The sequence below is a fragment of the Nuphar pumila genome, chromosome 4, assembly GCF_984573655.1.
Source record: "Nuphar pumila chromosome 4, dmNupPumi1.hap1.1, whole genome shotgun sequence".
Classification (NCBI taxonomy): domain Eukaryota; kingdom Viridiplantae; phylum Streptophyta; class Magnoliopsida; order Nymphaeales; family Nymphaeaceae; genus Nuphar; species Nuphar pumila.
In genome coordinates, this window is record NC_143252.1 from 27,342,593 (window position 1) to 27,356,166 (window position 13,574).

The following is a 13,574-nucleotide window of genomic DNA, read 5'->3' on the forward strand; positions in this document are numbered from 1 at the left end:
TGTGACTTGTATGAACAACTAGTGTATGCGGGTCATGTACAAGCAAAATATCATCTATAGAAAAAATGAGTTAGAAATTCACACAATACGCATTTAAACTAATCAAGTATACAATTAATTAAATGATATACCTATCGAAGCAGCCCGTGAAGATGAAGGCTGAGATTGTCTACCACTGGGTGTTCGACCACTATAACCTTCATGAACCATATTCTAATAAATAAAAAATGTCATGTAATATATTCAAATATTGCAATACCTTCAAATCATTGTAATACATTTCAATACACTCAAATCATTCACATCAAATATTGTAATACATTACAACATAAAATATGACATCATTTGTTAATCATGAATAACTTATCCTTAACTTGTAATACAATCGGATCAGTTACACAACTCTATATCTTTATGCATACATAATTAAATCCACATATAACTTCATGCAATACATTCAAATAATTGTAATACATTTAAATAATAAATACATACCTATCAATGATACATAATCAAATCGAAAATAACTTCATGCAATATATTTAAACATTGCAATACATTCAAGTCATTGCAATACATTTTAATACATTCAAATCATAACTCTATACCTATTGAAGATACATAATCAAATAAAAAAAACTTCATGCAATATATTCAAACATTGTAATATATTCAAATCATTCAAATCATTCAAATCATTGCAATACATTTTAATACATTCAAATCATAACTCTATACCTATCGAAGATACATAATCAAATAAAAAATAACTTCATGCAATACATTCAAGTCATTGCAATACATTTTAATACATTCAAATCATAATTCTATACCTATCGAAGATACATAATCAAATAAAAAATAACTTTATGCAATACATTCAAACATTACAATACATTCAAATCATTCAAGTCATTGCAATACATTTTAATACATTTAAATCATAACTCTATACCTATCGAAGATACATAATCAAATCGAAAATAATTTCCTGCAATACATTTAAACATTTCAATACATTCAAATCATTCAAGTTATTGCAATATATTTCAATACATTCAAATCATTTATATCAAATAGAGGTATGTATTACAAGATGTATTTCACTAGCTTGAGAATTCTTCCTAATCACTTGTTTGACTTTCATATTCTTCTTCCTCCTCTTCCTCCTCCTCTTCCTCATCTTCTTCTTCTTCTTCATTGGGTGCCCATCTACTTGGTATATCATTTGAATCACATTCTTCCATGCATGTGCCATCGACCAATGGAGATATGACATGTATACCATGCGCGACATCGTGACCATAAGAGAAGTCATACATATCATCTGATTGATAGTAATTACTCTCTTCAGTTAACTTGTCTTACTTTAACTGATCATACTCTTGTTGTTGTGGGATCAAAGTTATCCTATTATTTATGCCTAAGTAAGTCAACTCTATTATTTCTTCTATAACACCATAGTAGTCATATTCATTTTCACCGTAGTTGCTACCCTCGACACACACCACTATTTATCGTTGACTTGTTTACACCGTAGTCTTTGATATAAAATCGATAACCATTTACGATGTACCTGTTGTAACATTGCACAACTTTGATTGGACCATTTTGTAAATTACATATTCTTTGATCTTTAACATCACCATGGCGAACCTACAAGCATAAACAATGACTGTGATCATGATCAATTAAGTAACTTATTATTGTTTACACAAAAATAATGTATGTCATCGTCCTTACCAACTCTTTTATCCATGCCACAAACTTTTTTTCACGTTCTTTTTATACTTTTGCATTAGTGAGATGTGAAAGTTCTCTTCACAACTCCAGATCAAATCGTCTGCACTTAATGAATACTTATATTATTGAACCATGTATGCACGTATAGAACTTAGTGTTACAAATTAAGTATACTTACTTGATGTATGAGTTGATTGCTAAGCAATTAAAAAGGATATAAATTTGTGTTGTATCTTGCTCTCGATCTTCCAAGAGTCTTGATTGGAAATTGCCAAAAGCATGCCCAAGTGGTTGAAATATCGACAATTTATCAGTTACAGTAAATTATTCTCCGTCATCATTGCGAGGTAGGCATGTGTAACATTTTGAAATGTGAGGTTCAAAGTACATAGATGAAAAATTTGAAATCTCTTCTAAAGTGTATGCCTCACAAATAGAGGCCTTTACTCTTGCTTTATTTCGAACCTTTTTTTGAGGTCAAATATGCATCTGTCAACAATATACATCTCAGATTATAATAAAATTCTCAATAGCATTAAAGAGAAAAATATAAAAATATAAAAATATATATACCTTTCAACTGAGTACATCCACCGATATTGCACAGGACCACCAACCCTTAGTTCATATGGCAAATGTATGATCAAATGTTCCATAACATCAAAAAATGCTGGCAGAAATATCTTCTCTAGCTGATAAATAGTAGTGATCAAGGTTGTTAAATGCGATGAGGCGAAGCGAGGCGTTGATCCTGCGCTTCGCCTCTGAGGCGTACGCCTCAGGTATTGAGGTGTACGTCTCTCACAACTGGTATGGAAGTAAAGCGGTGGGAGGGGAGGCAGTAGGAGAAGGACCACACACCCAGTTGGTACGTAAGTGAGGGATATGCCGATCGTTCGGTGGTCGGAGAAGACTGAGCAGCACAGCAACTCCGGTGGTCGGTGGTCACAACTGGTCGAAGGTTGATGAGGGGCAATTTGCGCATCACAGCAACGCCTCAGTACCTTGAGCGTGCGCCTCGCCTCTGAGGCGTATGCTTTAGGTACTGAGGCATACGCCTCTCACAACACTGGTAGTGATGACAAATTTCTCGAGATTCTTTACATGAGATACTACAACTTCCGATGCGCACAATGTTATAAAAAATCCACTCAACTCGGATAATACCCCCATATAGGTTTGTCTAACATATCATGGAGTGCTAAGGGTATCAACCATTGCATAATGCCATGACAATCAAGGCTCTTCAACCCATATATTTGTCCCTCGTTTATCTTCACAGCCTTAATAATGTTAGAGACGTATCCATCTGAAAATCTCAATTGTATCAACCATTGACATACCTGCTTTATTTGATCTGGTCCAAGCATGTACCTTACCTTTGGTTTCAATACTTTGCCATTGTACTCTTTGAGTTTCAATTCTTGTCTTTTACATATTACTTTTAAATACATATTGGCCTTCAGATTATCCTTCATTTTCTCTTTCACATTCATTACAGTATTGAACACATTATCAAACACATTTTTTTATGCATGCATCATATCCAAATTATGTCGTATCAATAAGGTTGGCCAATATGGTAGTTCTCAAAATATAGATTTCTTTGTCCATTTGTGATCCTTCCCAAATTCAAGGAAGGGCGTCGGGCTACGGGCATCTATCAATTCATATAGAAAGTATTGCAATCTTCTTAAAATCTCTATGTCAGACAACCTTGTAGGTGAACCTTCTATTTCAGTTGTGCCTGCGCGAAAACACATTCATTTGTCATCGGAACGGATGGTCGCTAAGTATAAATTGATAGTGATAATCAAATCATCATGACTTCCTTCCATGCTTTAATCTAAATGATTTTGTATCCTCCATGCAGTACGAACATGCCAATCTCTCATGTGTGCTCCAACCAGATAACATACCATATGCAGGGAAGTCACTGATTGTCCATAGAACAACAACCTTCATATTGAAGTTTTATTTTTTGTGGGCATCGTACGTGAAAACACCGTTATCCCATAATAATTTCAGTTCATCAATCAATGACCTTAAATATACATCAAAATGTTGGCCCAGAGAGGTTGGACTAGGGATCAATAGAGGCAAAAAAAGATTTTGATGTTTCATACACAAGCTTGGAGAAAGGTTGTATGGGGTGACAAATACTGGCCAACACGAGTATGGAGTTGATATACCCCCAAATGGATTAAATTTATCTGTACATAAACCGAGCCTAACATTTCTCACTTTCATTGTGAAGGTCTGATGAGTACAATCAACGTGCTTCCAAGCTTCCGCGTCAACAGAATGCGTGATCTTGTCTTCATCATGTCGAACTTTATTTGCATGTCACCTCATGTGTTTAACTGTCTTCAAAGACATATACAACTGTTGCAATCTAAGGGTGAGAGGGAAGTAGCAGAGCGACTTATATGACACTTCTTTTGACCTCGTGCTACCATTGCCTTTTGTCTTTGTTTTGAACCGAGGATGCCTATATGACTGACATGATTTGCTATTTTCTTGATCTTTGAAATACAATATGCAATGATTTGAACAAACATCTATCTTTTGATACCCCATACCTAGAGTGTTGACCATTACCTTCGCATGATAGAAATTTTATGACAATTTCTTATCTGTGGGCAACATACTCTTCACAATAGATTACAGACAATCAAAACATAATTGACTCAAATTATACTGAGACTTCAAATTTAGTAGTTAAAGAACTGCAGACAAGATAATGTGACTCTCGCAACCATTCTAAAGTGGTTCATCAACATCTCTAAGTAAATCATAAAATATACTAGCTGCATCGTTTGCTGCTTCTTCCTCTACCCCAATTGGTACATCACTAGGACCCATAACAAAACCCAGTTCTGGTTCTACAACATCAAAGATCAAATCTACATATAGATTATCGTGCACCATATCCACCCGTGTGTCAAAATTGTACTTAAATTCTTCACCATAAAACATTCAATTCTGATAATCACTTACAAAACCCTTCCTATATAGGTGATGTCTAATGCCATGAGATTCTACAAATCAATTGTTCTTATACATTGTATAGATGCATCTAAACCGACCTGTGGGATCCACTATATTGACACTTGCCGTTATAAATTCAATAAAAGTGTCAATATCATCTATATATTTAAGCGATACCTCATTGTCAATTATCCTACAGTACGTCCATTCACGGTTTGCAGTCATTTTGTTGTATGATGTTACAAATATTATCCTAACCAGTTCAAAGAGAATCATGAGAATGCTATGATGAAGAAAATATCAAATTTATCATGCATTCGTGGTAGATATAATGATTTGATATATATCACACACACACACACACACATATATATATATATATATATATATATATATATATATATATATATATATATATATATGTGTGTGTGTGTGTGTGTGTGTGTGTGTGTGTGTGTGTGATGTCATTCAATCACAAGAACAATGATGCATGCATTGATAACTTAATATTTTTATGTGCAAAACTATTCATTTGAAGCATGCTTGAAGCATTGATAACTTATCATTCATTTTCATATGCAAAATCATTCATAACATGATACATTCATTTGAAGCATGTTTTCATGATACAATTTCACATGAAAGTCATAATTAAATTGAAAGTAATTTCATGCAAGCATGGATAACATCACATCAAACATTGCAATATATTCAAATCGTTCATATCAAAATAATGTCAAACATGTACCTACAATAAACACACTTCAATATCCCGCTAACTAATACCACGACTAACGTGAAATTTGAACTCAAAAAATGAGAACATTTCTATTTTCATAAATTAAAATCGTGCTCAACATGATCTCCAAACTCCATCAAAGCAATCCTAGATATCCACAACTAAGTGAGTGTGTGAATAGAAAAATGTTGTATCCAAGAAATTAAATAACCTATGATGCACATACATCAGTTACTCACCACGGGTATTTACCCGATTTGCATTGCTTTTGTCACTTACTTACCATGGGTCGCGGGGCATAAGAGGGATCCGTTAGGAAATCTGTAGGAGACACTGTGTTAAAATTATTGTTATTTACCGGATGACAAGGAGGGTGACGCCCCTTGTCGGAAATGAGCCCGGACAGGGAGACAACCCTCTACTGAAAGCGAGACAAGCAGAGGCGTTGGCCTCCTGCCGAGGCAAAATTTCTCGGCAGGAGGATCCGCCCTCTACCGGAAAAACATATAAGGGGCTTTGATGCTTTACCCCCTATCAAAATCAAGGTTGTTAAATGCGATGAGGCGAAGCGAGGCGTTGAGCCTGCGCTTCGCCTCTGAGGCGTACGCCTCAGGTACTGAGGCATATGCCTCAGGTACTGAGGCATACACCTCTCACAACATGAGACTCTCAAGTATCCGTGGTATTATCTAAAATATCGTAAAAATATGTGGCATCACACTCAACGCCTCACACTTGTGAAACATTTTATCATTATTATGGTGAACATGGCTGCTTCTAACCCAGAAATCCCAGATTTTGGGTTAGAAACTTTTTTATATTTACTTTAAGCGCATCACAACAACGCCTCAGTACCTTGAGCGTGCGCCTCGCCTTTGAGGCGTACGCTTCAGGTACTGAGGCGTACGCCTCTCACAACACTGATCAAAATTATCGAGGATAGGGGGGGGGGGATGAAGCCACCCCCTACCAGGGAAAACAAAAGGGCAGAGGGTTTCTCTCCCTGCTGATTATTCTCCGACAGCGAGGCGGAGCCCCACTGCAGAAGAAGTCAAGAGGACAGGGCTCCCTCTGTCGGCATTCGAAAAGACAGGGGCGAAGCCCCCTGTCCTACGGGAGATCTGGGCAAGGGGAGGGCCTTACAGAGGCGATCAGGGCCTCTGCCAGCTCCCGTCGACTATAAAAGGGTGGGGAGGGCCCGACAGAGGCTGTCGGGCCTCTGCTGGCCCTCCGACAACCATAGGGGGAAGGGGGTGGGGGTCTCCATCATAGGGGAAAGGGGGAGGGTTACTTGCCGGTGGGTTGGGGTCGTCGGCTCTCCAACGATGGGAGAGGGAACGAGAGGCCGTCGATAGAGGAGGTCGCTGGTCGGCAGGCAGACAACGAGAGGTCGACGGACTTCCAGCGGGCGAGCGACGAGAGGTAGACGGGCAGCAGGCGGGTGACAGGAGGTCGCCGAGCGACAGGAGGCAACCGGGTGACGGGAGGTCGACGGGCAATGGGCGGGCGACAAATGAAACAAAAAAGAGAAAAGGGGCTCACATTAGGGATTTACGAAAAATTTAGGGACGGATTAGCGATGGCAAAATTCGGTCGCACATCCATCGCAAATTTGCGATGGAATAACGAAAAAAAATTTATGCTGATGATCTATCGTGAAGTTGCGATGAAGTTTGAGACAAAATATTTTCGTCGCAAATCCGTTGCTAAGTCGCGACAGATGCGCGATTAAATTCAGTCCGTCGCTAATTTCGCAAATAATTCAAATGTTAGCGACAAATAATTTTCTTTTGCTAATTCATCGTAAATTTGTGATGAAAAATTTTCATCACAAATTTCCGTCACTAATTAGATTTTTTCTTGTAGTGAACATCACAAGAAAGTTATGGATTAATATGATCTATTGGCCATATTCAACCCGTTTCTATTCCTACCTACTAAGGAAAGTTAGCATGCAGGGAAGTCATGCATGCGTTTGCAATAAGGGTAAGACTATAATTATGGATTATATGAATTCAAACTGTAAAAGGTATTGGACTTCCAAAGTAGGATTTGGACATTAGTTGTGATGAACCGTGAGCAGCAAGTTCAATTGCTAAAAGGGTAAAATAGTAACTTTCAAACAATGATTAGGGTTAACTCAAAGACCAATTAACAGGATTACTGGCGATAAGATATCAAGTTATTCTGGTGATCTTTCAAAAATATGACGATACTTATTAATATAGTCAGTACGAGGTGCATACCCTCTCTAAACAATACGGATACATTCCGTGCCCTTTTTAAGCCCAAACATGGACCCACCATGCAAATGGGTGCGCAGATGAATCATGTGACCCATTAGCGTTTGGATTTTAAATTAAGATTCTAAAATAAATTCAATTGGATTCGGACCTACACGATCACACTGTTCATATTCATACTCAGTTTCAGATGGGTGCTCTTCATATGGATCCAATCTTTGCCCGATTCATTTACACTCCTTACACGTAAAACCCTTATCTTCAACCCTCCATCATCGGATCCAGTATGATCACATAAAAACTGGATCCAGATTCAACACTACTGCATCGGATCTAGTTCGGATCCGAGTTCAAATCCGGACTTGTTGCCCACTATTCTAATTAGAACTCAAGCCTATCACCGTCCGGCCCGTATCCAAACCCGTTTGCACCTGCACCCTTAGCGCGGAAAACTGGAGAGAGAAACCCAGAAAGAGAAAACGGGGAAAAGCTTTCGCAGTGGGTGCGGGAAAAGGGTTTCCCTAGCAACCGGTCAAAAATCTCTCCCTTCCCTTGCTCGCGCGCCCGACCGGTAGGTTCCACCGGATCTTTTTTCCTTCTCGCGCTCCCCTCGTCCCTTTTCCCAGTTCCACCATTTCGTCTCCGGGCGGGAATTCCCTTTCCCTTCCGTTCCCATGGCCTCTGCATGCGACCCTTCTGGCGAAGCGGACGAGGCCACAGCGAAATCCTACGAGCGATCTCCCCAAGTCTCCAATTCGAGCCCTAATTCCGCCGAGAACGAGCCCCCCAAAGACGACGACGGTTCCGATCACGACGGAACTCCACGAGTGAGCTCTGCGACGCCGAATCCGGGTGAATTGCCCGCCGGAGCGAACGTATTCGGGGAGGGCGAAGACGTGGAGCTCCGCGAAGAACCGGTCGTGGATCTCGCCGTTCGGATCGGTTCCAATGATGATGAATCGCTTCCTGGAGCGGATGGATTCTGTGAAGATGAGAAAGGCGTCGAGCGCGATGAAGAATTGGGAACAGGTGGTGGCGGCGTTGTTTCGAATTCGGAAGAATTATGCAGCGGAGAGAACGGATTGGGAGAAGAAGAAGGCGTCGCACGCAGTGAAGAATTGGGCGCTTACTGTGCCGGTCCTATTTCTGATGGGTTACGTGGTGGAGCGAATGGATTCGGTGAAGAGGAAGTCGTCGAGAGTGATGTAGAGGTGGCAACGGTCAGCGGCATTTCGTTAGTTTCAGAATCACTGGAAGTTGAGAATGACGCAGAATCTCTGGAGGTTGGGGTCGTGGAGGACGCAGAATTGCCGGAGGTCCAGATCGTGGAGGAATCGTCAACCGGCGTCATGTGGAGGGGAAACACGGAGCAAGAGATAGAGGATCCTTCAAGCCCCAGCAGTAGTGGCTACGCCGGAGAGAGGGGCAGCAGCAATGGGGCAAGTGCGAGCAGCGTCGAATCGGAGGATACTATCCGAAGGGGCGATGCGGTGACCAGCGAGATTAGGGCTTTCTCCGATGATGGCAAAGATTCCAATTGGGTCCCTGGGAAGCGGCACCTCGATGAGGTGAGTCTTGCACCACTTCAAGTATGAACTTCTTCCTCTTGCTCAGATTGTCAATTCATATTTTAATTATGAGATTTTCGTTTTCTTTTTCCGGTTTGCATTACTAAATGATGATTATAACGTCCATATGTAAGCTTCTGTTATCTCAAAATTCCAGTGGATATCTTTTCTGCTCCCCTTGACAATGTGGAAATAATTTCTCCATCGAAAGTTTGAGATGAAGAATTTGGGAGGCTTAAATGTACTGTGTGATGATTCATTGACATCCAGATTGCTTCATCCTAACAAGCATAAATGGATCGTTGATTTGTTGCAACTAATAGCGACGTTGATGTCTACGATATCGCCCATAATTTGAAAATATCGTGATATTATCGGCATTTTTAGCTAGGCCGATAATATCAGCAAAACATTACAATATTATCACGATATTTTTGTGATATTAAAAAAAAATCTTATTTTAATATATTTTAAGTTCGGTTTTTTCTATTTTTGGTTCTTTTGTATTTTAAAAAGTTTTAAAACTTGTTTCTTTATATTTTTTTGTAAAAAAAATAATAGAAAACCTATTATTTGCCTATCTTTCTTATTACTAATTATATATATATTTTTAATTTCTTTCCTAGCTGAGAAAAGTCACTTTTTGTAACTATCTCGGAGCAAAACCCTCACCCAGAAATTACCTTGAACGATACAGATGACTATGCATGGCTGCATCTCATATTAATTCTCTTATTTCATGAAAATCTAAGGGAACTTCTCCCTGATATAGAACAGAGTAGGAGCAATGCTAGTATTGTACATGTCCCTACTATTTGTCCAAGCATTCGTGCATACACTCACTGTACAATGCTGTCAGGTGAAGTTGAGATATATCAAGGCTAGTGCTGGTAGGTTGCGTTAGGTCTACATGAGAGCTTGTTTTTCTGTTGAGAGAAAAATCTAATTCCATTTCTTTATTTTGTTTGTGAGTTCTAACACTATAGTAACCTTGAAGTTGTCAATTAGGTATTACTTGACATATCTCTTCATTTCTGTAATTGGTGTATTCAGGGGCGTAGCTAGGATTCATGTGAGGGGGGGGCAAACAGGGTTTTAGAAAAAAAAAATTATGTGTGTGATAGTCGGGGGTTCGGGGGCAGCGCCCCGCGAAATTTTTTTTTTTGAGATAAAATTAAAAATGGCTACAATTATTAATAAAAATCTATTTCATATGGACAAATCAAACTATTTGCTGCAGTCAGGGCTGGGCTAAAAAATGGATAAAAATCTATTTCATATGGAATAAGGGCAGGGATAGGACTGGGCTTTTAAAAAAAATATAAAAATTAACTGTTTGGGGAGGCAGGACTGGGCTACAGCCCAGTCCTGCCCCCCCCTAGCTACGCCCCTGCGTGTATTCTAGTGAGACCTATCCAATTAGTAAATTTAGATCTTGTGTAACTTCATTTTGCCGATTTTATTAGGTGTGCATCTGCACTTGCATAATTACTTATTGCTTATCACACGAGTAGTGCAGGATGACACTTCGATCTCTTGGAGGAAAAGAAAGAAGCATTTTTTTATCTTAAGCAACTCGGGGAAGCCAATATATTCTAGGTTGGGCTGCAGATTCTACTCAAGTTCTTTCTTGAAAAATCATTTTGTCCTGACATCCATGCTGGGTGCAATGACCTTTATATCTCATTTCTTGAATTTTCCAGATATGGAGATGAGCATAAGCTGGCAGGATTTTCTGCAACCTTGCAGGCAATAATTTCCTTTGTGGAGAATGGGTAAAACTTCTTTTGTTGTTATTAGTTGTATCAGGTTCAATTTGCTTGTACTTGTGCTGATGGAATATATCTTCAGTGGAGATCATGTGAGATTTGTAAGAGCTGGAAAGCATCAGGTTAGCTTGTATTTTCCCTCATACTGTTCTTTATAAGGGGAGCTATGGTGTTTTTGTGAATCCTCTTATCATAATGGCCTGGAATATGTCTTTGTATGAAGCTTCCTTTTCAGTCTTTTAGAAGCATCCCAAGAGCTGAAAGGGAGCAACCTTATCAATGACTTTTATCTTGTCTGTTATGTGGGATCTGTTGATGGATTTCAAAGAAATGTAGTCCCGACAAATCTGTAATTTTCTGGCATGAAATGCATAAAGCATCTGTCTATGGAACTCTACATGCACATATTTGTCATGTGTTTCTGTGCGCACTTGATCCAGTGTATGTTAAGTGTCCTACCATTCTTATAATCTAGGTATTTGCTTAGCTTGTATCCTAGACCTATCTTACCGATTCCAACTGAAAGGTTTGCCTGTGACAGATGAAGCTTGAATGCACCATGGCAGATATTTTTGCTCGCCAGACTTTGTTGTAGAATTTTAGCATTGAAATTTTGTAGGGTGACTTGAAGTTTGACACAATTTCAGGTTATTTTCCTGGTTAAAGGTCCAATTTATTTGGTTTGCATAAGTTGTACGGAGGAGCCATATGAAGCATTAAAAGGCCAACTAGAGCTTATCTATGGTCAGGTAGTTTTCTAGCCAACTCACTAGTAGTTGATATTTGAAAATTTTAGCTATCCAAGTAACTGTACTGTGACTTCGTTTAATATGTGACAAAGCCTACTTGCCATAGATTTTGTCTTCCAAATTTCAAACTTAATTTTTCTTCTTTCTGTTGGGATGCAGATGCTAGTTATTTTGACAAAGTCTGTAAACAGATGCTTTGAGAAGAATCCAAAATTTGATATGACACCTTTACTTGGAGGCACAGATGCAGTCTTCTCTTCTCTCATTCATGACTTTAGTAGGTCTGTATCTTTATATTGTGGTCATACAGTTTTTTTACAGAAGCTAAATCATACTTTACTAAGTGCAAATATGTAATCTGTTTGTTATATAATTAAAAGGAGAAGCATATTAGTTCTATGTCACATGGATACGGATGCGGGAGTGGGACACGATGCGGATACGCTTAGTACGATATGATAATTTTCAAAAATCAGGACACGGGGACAAGGTCGTACACACAGATGTATGTGTGTGTATAAAACAACAATTTTAAATCACTACATTTAGGAACATCAAATAATGAAACTAAGTTGAAATTGAAATGTGATGAAATTGATGACAAATTTTAAAAGAAAAATAACTTAAGTGAATATGAATAAGTAAATAAGATCATAACAGAAAATAGATAAAGTTAATGACACAATGTTGACTGCGTGAAACTGGTTTGACCATGTTGATGACATGTCATATCGTGTCCGTGAAGTGTCTGCGTGTCGTGTCATGTCTGTATGAGATACACAAGCTAAGTGAAGTGTCTATGTGAGTAATATAACTAGAGTTGATTACTTTCTCCCAATTTTGAGTAATATAACTAGAGATATTAATAATTTGGCTCTAAAAATGAAATAAAATAAGAAAGGCTATTTTGTTTCTAATATGGTAAGTAACCAAGACAGATTTTATGCTAATCTAGAAAGATTGACATGAAATTTAATGGGGAAAAAGGGGGAGTAAGCAACAAGGAATTTGCTTTTTATTTTTTCCATCCCTCTAAGGTTGAGGAAGAGAGAAACTAGGAAGATAATACCTTATTTATTATGGTGAATAAGTAAAACAATTTCATTTCTGATATAAAAAAAACCACTTATAACATGTTGTAGGGAAACTAGGCTTGGAAAAGAACTATTTACTAATGTAGTAAATATACAACAGAGTAGAGACAACAAACACACTTGTAAATAATTAAAACATAGTCTTAACATTTAGCCGATCCAAAAGATCATAGTTCATGACACAAAATATAGAACATTTCATCTAATATCCTAAGTTCCTAATATTCTAGTTTTTCAAATCTGAACATGAACACCCTAACCCTAATACTAAACTACTTTTTAAACTTGAAATGTAGATGTTAAAAATTTCATTCTGATAATTTGAAATGTCTAGTGGCAGCGGGAGGGATGATGGGCCTTGATCGACCATTTCACCTCAAAATCATGGATGACCTCTGGCAGTGGCTGTGCAGGGTCGCAGGTTGTGCCTCTGACAAGACAGTGCAGCTTGAGCCATTCTTCTTCCATCTACTCTTAAATTAGCAACTATTTCAGCATGAACACTGTTTGCAAGATAAGAAGAAGGGCATGGTCATGCGGAATTGCTGTGGCATGTAATATAGCATTTGAAATTATTGTGCCCACAGCGAATTGTAAACCAACAAAACTAACACTTAAACACTTTCCAGAATCAACTATTTCACAATATTTTCTTATTGTGTCATACAAGTCTCTTTG

General features: G+C 38.4%; 1 protein-coding gene across 2 annotated transcripts in view; it reads left to right on the top strand.

Moving 5' to 3' along the window:
- Positions 1 to 8,276: 8,276 nt before the first annotated feature.
- LOC149839732 (SAND family protein) overlaps positions 8,277 to 13,574 on the top strand; it is a 61,496-nt gene continuing 56,198 nt past the window's right edge. The window contains exons 1-6 of one of the 2 annotated variants that reach the window (XM_090002784.1): positions 8,277 to 9,305; positions 10,804 to 10,883; positions 10,988 to 11,059; positions 11,136 to 11,175; positions 11,701 to 11,802; positions 11,962 to 12,083. In XM_090002784.1, the coding sequence (XP_089858910.1) occupies positions 8,391 to 9,305; positions 10,804 to 10,883; positions 10,988 to 11,059; positions 11,136 to 11,175; positions 11,701 to 11,802; positions 11,962 to 12,083 (1,331 nt within the window). In that variant the 5' untranslated portion in view covers positions 8,277 to 8,390. The remainder of the gene's footprint in view (positions 9,306 to 10,803; positions 10,884 to 10,987; positions 11,060 to 11,135; positions 11,176 to 11,700; positions 11,803 to 11,961; positions 12,084 to 13,574) is intronic. The other variant, XM_090002785.1, reaches the window with a different exon arrangement.